The following is a 7,019-nucleotide window of genomic DNA, read 5'->3' as shown; positions in this document are numbered from 1 at the left end:
CCCAGGGGAGGGGGTTGCCTGGTCCTAAGGCCAGCTGCCCGGAGCCTCACCTGCAGGAGTAGAAGGGACATCAGGGCCGCTGACTGGAGGTTCCATGGGCCCAGGATAAGGCGGTGGTGGGGGCTGCACGTACCCCACGGCGCCATCCATCATGGGAGGTCCTGGGTAGAACTCTGCCCGGTAGAGGACGGGCTGTGAGCAGCGGACCGGTGCCCTCTGGGCCTCTCCCCCGCTCTGCTAGTCCCTCTAGGCCCACTGGTCTGGGTGGGGGTGGTTAGTGGGTGGGTGGCAGCAAAGGACACACTCACCGGGTGGGGGCGGTGGGTAGGGGTAGCCAGGAGGGCAGGGGTACATTCCATTGGCGACGGGCGGGGGGAAGACATAGGCCCCGCTGGGCATGTAAGGGTACCCATAGGCTCCACTGGGGGCTTCGCCTCTGGAGGCTACAAGCACAGGGGAGAGAGAAGTGAGGCCGCCTGCCCGGGGCTGGAGGGCTGCCCCGGGCCTGCAGGACCCACCCCAACCACCTCACCTCCACACACGCTCAGGTCTGCTCTGGCCCAGATCAGGCAGGGGCTTGGGGAGGGGGGTCAAGAATGGGGAGGGGCGCACGGGAAGGAGGGGCTCAGGGCAGGGGTGATACCCGCTGGACACACTATTTGGACTTTAAAATGGTTGCCCAGTGGCAATTTAAAGGTCATTTTTGTTTTAATGAGGCAGAGTAAATGTCCCTGTGTCTGAACAGCTCCATTAAAATGTCATTTCCCAGGGCCAGCAGGTGGCGTGGCGTAGTGCTTAAGGTGCTGGACCCCACGGCTGACCGCAGTTCCGGTCCTGGACCTGCGGCTTGAAACTCATGCCAGAAGCATGCGCACGCATGCCTAAAATTCCGAGGGGGAATGGAAAAGGGACTGTGGTGTGGCCAGCTCCCTTGGGAAGTGATTTCTCACTTTCTCTCACTCCCTCTGGTAGGCGCATGTATCCTACAGCAAAAATCTCTATCAAAAAGCCACTTCCCTGCTCTGAGCAGGGGAAACCCAGCTTTTGAGGTGTAAGACGGGGGTGAGCTCCTTACAGACTTCCTTCCACTCCCAGCCCTGGGCTGCAGGTGCCCACACTTATCTCGAGTGCTTAAAGAAACAACACAAAAAATAAACTCAAGCAAGAAGCCTCCCACACTTGATGTGTCCTCAGCCCCATTTTTGGAGCCTGGATACCTTGAGATGCCACCTGGAGCATGCGCTGTCCAAACTCAATGGCGCCCCCTGCTGTGAAGGTCAACTTGTAGGAAGCAGAGCCCTCCCAGCCACCTGCAAAGAGGAGGACGGTGAGGGCAGGGAAGGGCCTTCGATGTGACGGGGACTCCTGCCTCCGGGCTGTCTGCGGGCTCTGCTATGGCCTGGCTCTTGCCAGCCAACCTCACTCTTGGGAACCGGCAGCCTTTCCTTCTGGAAACACACTTGTCCTCTCACTCCCAGCCCCGTAAGCACATGGCCACTAAGACCACCACAGCTGGCTGGAGAGCATCCAGGGGGCCAGATGGTGGTGCAGTGGCAGAATGGGACATTCACGGGAGAGCGCAGGGCTTGTGCCCCAGAACCTCCCTGAGTATACCGGGCATGCAGGCACCTGTGATCTGGAGCTGGCTGGGTGTGGATCCCAGCACCAAGACCCTTTTGGGGCTGCTGTCTCTCATGGAAGAAATAAATAAACTTTACCAAAAAAAAAAAAAAGTACTGGCCAGCAGGTGTGGAGATTCAGGTACTAGATCCCACATGGCCGACTGCGGTTCAACTCCCGATCCCAGCGGTTTGAAGAACAAGTCAGATGTGTGTGCATCTGCGCTCAAGATCCCGAGACTAGAGAAGGGATTGCAGTGTGGCCGTCGGCCTGGGGGGTGATCTCTCACTCTCCCTCTGCACCCCAACAGAGCACTCGCTCTGTAGCGTCATGGGAGCAAGTGCTCTCTGCAATATTGGACGTTCGAGTTCAGAGCAGACCTCTCGGACTGAGGGGATGTCGGGGCAGATCCAGTACCTTCCAGCTTGGCTTCTGTCCAGTCAGGACCGAGAGCCCCTCCACAGCGAGGCTCAGGCCTGGCTGGGTGTCGGGGAGGAAGGTGTGACGCAGAGCCTGCCAAGAGGCACTACCCTCTACCTTCCCAAGGGGCAGCTGCCACTTTCTGGCGCTTGTACAAAGGCCCCTCCCAAGAGCTGCACCTAAACAACCCTGCTTGCTCGCAGGCCCAGATGCGCAGCTCTCCTGGTTTTACCTTTTTGCTGACTTTGCTCTGAAAAGCTCATCTGAGCTGCCATCTTTAATTCCAGCCCCCTCAGCTCCTGGCAACCAAAATCCCACTCTGCTGCCCAGCTGGCAGCCCAGGTAGGCCTCTTGAAGTTAATCCAGAGCTGGGAAGAGGCCAGCCTTAGGAGACAAGGGTGTGAAGAGGACCCCCCCTCCCCTGAGCAGCAGAGGGGCCTAGAGCACCTCCCTGGAGGCCCCACCCATGTCCCTGAGCTCTCTGGCCCCTACCTCCGGCTTCTGCCTTCACCGTTCCCTTGATGTAGTTTGCGCCAAACACGGGCTGCTTGATCTCACAGTCCTTCATCAGATAGAACGGCATCATGAAGGACTGCATGGCATCCTTCCCCTTGGACAGGAAGATGACCTGCAGGGAGGGGACGAGAGCCCTTAGCACATTCACATTGCCACCCGCTACTGGGGCAGTGGGCCTGTTCCCAGGGCCCAGAAGCCTGGGACTCTTGGCAGCCGTGTGCGCCTCAGAGAGAGCTTCATCAAGTCCAAGGCCTCACATGCAGTCTGGAGAAGCTACCTGTCTAGTCCCAAGAATGACGCGACAACCAGGCAGTGTGCAAGACCAGGATGGGCTGCTCTGTCATCAGGTGGCAGAGAGCAGAGGGTGGATGCAGTGCCTGGATGAAGGGGCCCTCAAAGCTAGGGAGAGCGGGGCCAGGTGGGGTGCAGCAGTAAGACAGCCCTCTGCAAGCTGACCCACATGGGAGGTTCCAGGTTTGAGCCCAGAGACCTCCCTGGACACTCCGGGTTTGTGCGTCCCTACAACCCACAACAGACGGGGCACTAAGACCTGTTCAGGGTGCTATTACCCTCAAACGCACACAAGGAGAGAGAAGGAAATAAACTTAACAAGGAAAAGCAAAACCAAAAACAGGTAGGCAAGAACAGGCAGGAGCCTGGCAGGAAGGACTCCAGGGAAGGGGAAATCTCTAGCCTGAGCTTTGTAGAACTGAGTGAGGAGTGGGCTGGCCGGGCGTGAGATCTCAGGAGGAGGGGGCTGCCATGACCTCCCCGCCGACCGCATCTGCCCAGAGAGCAGCCAGAGTGTCAAGCCCATAAGTGAGGATAACTTGGGCCTTGAGGGGTGGGGCTGGGAGACGCCCACCCCGGCTAAGTTGTGGCTGTCACAGCTGTGCCGCTCTCCTCCCGGCAGGCCGTCTGTAAGCCTCGCTCCTGGGGAGCTCCCGCGATCCTCCCCCAGGAACGTCCTCTTGTACTTAAGCTCTCAAGAGTCCACGTGGGTCACTCCAGGGCAAGGCCTGTCCTGCAGGCGGGACTTTTCACTCTGCAGGGTAGTGGGGGGTTCTCTGCACGCTGCCACCCCAAGCGTGTTATCCTTATCAAAGGCCTCATGGGCTACTCTTACAGAAATCAAAACAGCCTCACCCCTCCAGGCCTGTCACCCCAGCAACCAGAGCTGGCCAGCCACGTGGCGACTGCAGGGCAGCAGCTCTGGGATTTACAAGGACTTGCTGCCCAGCGATCTGTTCAGCTGCACAAAGCATTTGGCGGTCCAGAACCTGGGAGCAAGTGCCAGAGAGGCAGGCAGAGTGAGGCAATGCCATTCACCAGAGTTCAGAGGGCACTCATCTCCTGAGGCGGAGCCGCCTTAAGACTCATATCACCCTCCTCCACCAACAAGCCTCTACAGTGAATGACCGTCCCACCGGGTGGTCCTGCCATGCGACTCACCCGGTAAGGGGTAAGGTAGACGGTGCCTTTCTTGGTCCCTTTGAAGGCCTCTGGCACATTCTTCATGTCATTGAATGTAAGTTCCACATGATCGTAGGACATCAGAATGCTGTGATGAGAAGAGGACAGGCCTGGTGAGGCAGTGGGGACAGGAGCTGTTGTTACCCCAGACGCTGGCCCTCCATGTAGGCAGTGGTCCCCGCACAACGTCTCGCCTAAATGTCTCAGCAGTGCTGTCAGGAAGCCAACAGAGCCAGAGACGAGATGGGCAAGCCGGGGTTCTATGGACTCTCCCCAAACTCCACTTAGCCCAAGGGACCAGCACGATGGCAGAGACGCCACCATCCCGCCAGGAGCCTAGGTTTTCTAGACAAGCTCCTCTCTTCTTTTTAAGATTTTTGCCATAGGGCACGTGCTCTTGCTGGAGAGAGACAGAAAGAGACAGAGACAGGGCCAATGAGAAATCACCCTCTAGGGAGGATGGCCACACCATAATCCCCTCTCCTCTCCAGATTTTGGGCACACACGCCTAGCATGAGTTCTAAGCCGCCGGATCTGGACTTGAACTGCAGTTGACTATGTGGGAATCCAGGATATAACCATTATACCACATGCTGGTCCCATGTTGGTTTTCTTTTTTTAAAAAAATGAATTATTTATTTAATTTTATTTATTCATTCACTCTCTTAATTTGACCAGAGAAAGACAGGCACATAGAGAGAAAGAAAACGAGAAAGCAAGCCACCAGGTCCAGGACTCGAACCATGGTCAGCCATGTGGGAATTCCAGCACTTTAACCACCACATCACCTGCTGGCCCCATGTTGGTTTGTTTTCTAAACATAATATGGAAACACGTCTAAGAGGCTAAGATGTGACACGACACATTTACAAAAAGGCTTTCTGCAGGGCCCCTTTAAACCTGGGCTTCTGGAATCGGCTCTGCAGACCACGTGTGCTGCCCTCCGGCTGACTGCATGCGCGTTTTCCTGGGAGGGGATCCAGAGTTTCCATCGCTCCAAAGGGGTTCAAGCCTTGAAAAGTTCACTATTTCAAATACCAAATTTTAAACACTAGACTTTACCTTCAAGGATTACAGACACGGGTTTTTCAGAAATGAAGCTGAGGCACTCTTTTTTCCTTTTGTCAGAGCACACATGTGCCTACCAAGAAGTGGGGAGAGAAATACTCCCCAGTGGGGCACGATCGCGCCATAATCGCCCTGCCCGTCTCTCCGTCTTCTCAGGATTTGGGGCAAGCACACGTGCCTGGTGTTTTTTCCAAGCCACCAGGGCTGGGATTCACCAACTGCAGTTGGCCACGTGCGATCCAGCTCCCTCAAGCACGAGGTCACCAGGCCAGTCCTAAGCTCGTTCTCAAACAAGGTACACGCTTATGTGGCAGCGCTGACCCTAAGCCAGGTAGGAGGCTCAAGACAGAGACACATTCTTGTCCCGGAAACGTCCAGCTAAAAGAGAAAGAGACACTGTCCGCAAGAGACGTGCCCAACAGGTATAAGCAGTGTTTGCCGAGGCCTGGGAACCAGCTCCCACACACACACAACCAACCAGTGAGCAATGAGGTTTCTCCGATTACGTGATGGACTCAGGGCCCAGTTCATGTGGGTCCACCTGTTCTCCTCCTCCTCCCAGGTATCACGACTCTCTTGACTGGGGAGGGGCAAGTGGGAAAGAGACCAGGTACAAGATAAGACAAGCACAACTGGGAGAAAAGAAGTCAGCAGCAGGGACAGGCTGGGCCCACAAAACCTGGAGCAGGGAGGGTGGAAGGAAACTCAGTGTTCTGAGGCCACCTCAGGCGTTCTCTGACTCACTGAGCATTCCCAAGTGACAGGTCCCAAGCTGGGTGTTGGCTTCATTTGGGTCACGGCTCTGACTCCACCATGTCTCCCCTGGGAACTCAGGTTCCTCCTAAGCTCCTTCTGTTTTCAAGTGGGGATTCAGGGTCAGCACAGCTCGACTCACACACCCAAGAAGGGGAGACAGAAGCTATCCAAGGAGGCCAGAGGTTGATAGAGAAGATGCACTGGGCAGGGAGGAGGAAGGGTGGGGCAGAAAGTTGGGGCCAGCTGGTGTCCTGGAGGTTAAGGCAGCTGGATCTCACGTGACTGATGGCGTGGCTCAAGTCCTGGACCTGGTGACTTGGAAAACATGCCAGGTGCATGTGCGTACATGTCCAAAATCCTGAGAGAAGATAGAGAAAATGCACTGGGCAGGGAGGAGGGAGGATGAGGCAAAAAGAACCTTGAAGTTCCTGCCAGCTGGTGTCCTGGAGGTTAAGGCAGCTGGATCTCACATGACTGACTGTGTGGTTCGAGTCCTGGACCTGGTGACTTGGAAAACATGCCAGGGGCATGGGCTTACATGTCCAAAATCCTGAGAGAAGAATGGAGAAGGGATTGCAGCATGGCCATACCCTCAGGAGGTGATTTCTCACTTTCCCCCTCTCTCTCTCTGCAGCGAGCACATGCACCCTACAACAAACAAAAAAAGAACCTTACAGTGGGAGATCCAGCCGACAAGTACTCAAGGGAAAGGGGAAAGGCACTAACCTTGACAGGGACTCACAGTGTGGCTGGAACTGTGTTACTGTTAGTCATTTGACAAACGTTATCTGTTTAATTTCACTTCTGGGGCCTCAGTTTCTCATCTGGAGGCTGAGAGGTTCTGGAATATACTGGAAGGCTGTGTACTGTAGTTAAGACTACTGAGTGTGGCGTCAAGACTCCTTTCCTGGATTCCCATCCTGTTACTTAGAGCACTGCCATCTCTGCAAGTTACCCTCTCAAGGCCTCACTTTGTCTACCCGTGAAATGTAAGTTTCTGCCGCACAGGGGGACGCGGTGCCTGGTACGGAGTAACCCAGGTGTCGCCCGACAAGTGGTAATTATTTTTAAAGGTCCTCCCAGTTCTTAGAAGTCACGGACTCTGGGAAGGGGCTCAAGAACACCCCTGGGCCCCGCCTGTCTCCTCAAACCCCTGCCCCATCCTG

At 55.8% G+C, this 7,019-nt stretch overlaps 1 protein-coding gene across 7 annotated transcripts in view; it reads right to left on the bottom strand.

Annotated features, from left to right (window-relative positions):
* The window catches only part of WBP2 (WW domain binding protein 2), an 8,119-nt gene that overhangs the window by 695 nt on the left and 405 nt on the right, over positions 1–7,019 (bottom strand). For 2 of the 7 annotated variants that reach the window (XM_006145792.3, XM_006145790.2), the window contains exons 2-6: positions 4,009–4,117; positions 2,533–2,668; positions 1,218–1,310; positions 309–443; positions 51–173 (exon numbers count right to left, since the gene is read on the bottom strand). In XM_006145792.3, the coding sequence (XP_006145854.1) occupies positions 51–173; positions 309–443; positions 1,218–1,310; positions 2,533–2,668; positions 4,009–4,117 (596 nt within the window). Of the gene's footprint in view, positions 1–50; positions 174–308; positions 444–1,217; positions 1,311–2,532; positions 2,669–4,008; positions 4,118–4,929; positions 5,055–6,579; positions 6,720–7,019 lie in introns of all 7 variants that reach the window. The other 5 variants (XM_006145788.3, XM_027770780.1, XM_027770779.1 and 2 more) reach the window with 5 other exon arrangements.

Source organism: Tupaia chinensis, unplaced genomic scaffold (assembly GCF_000334495.1).
Source record: "Tupaia chinensis unplaced genomic scaffold, TupChi_1.0 Scaffold000159_1, whole genome shotgun sequence".
NCBI classification, from domain to species: domain Eukaryota; kingdom Metazoa; phylum Chordata; class Mammalia; order Scandentia; family Tupaiidae; genus Tupaia; species Tupaia belangeri.
This window is presented reverse-complemented; position numbering and strand designations above follow the sequence as displayed.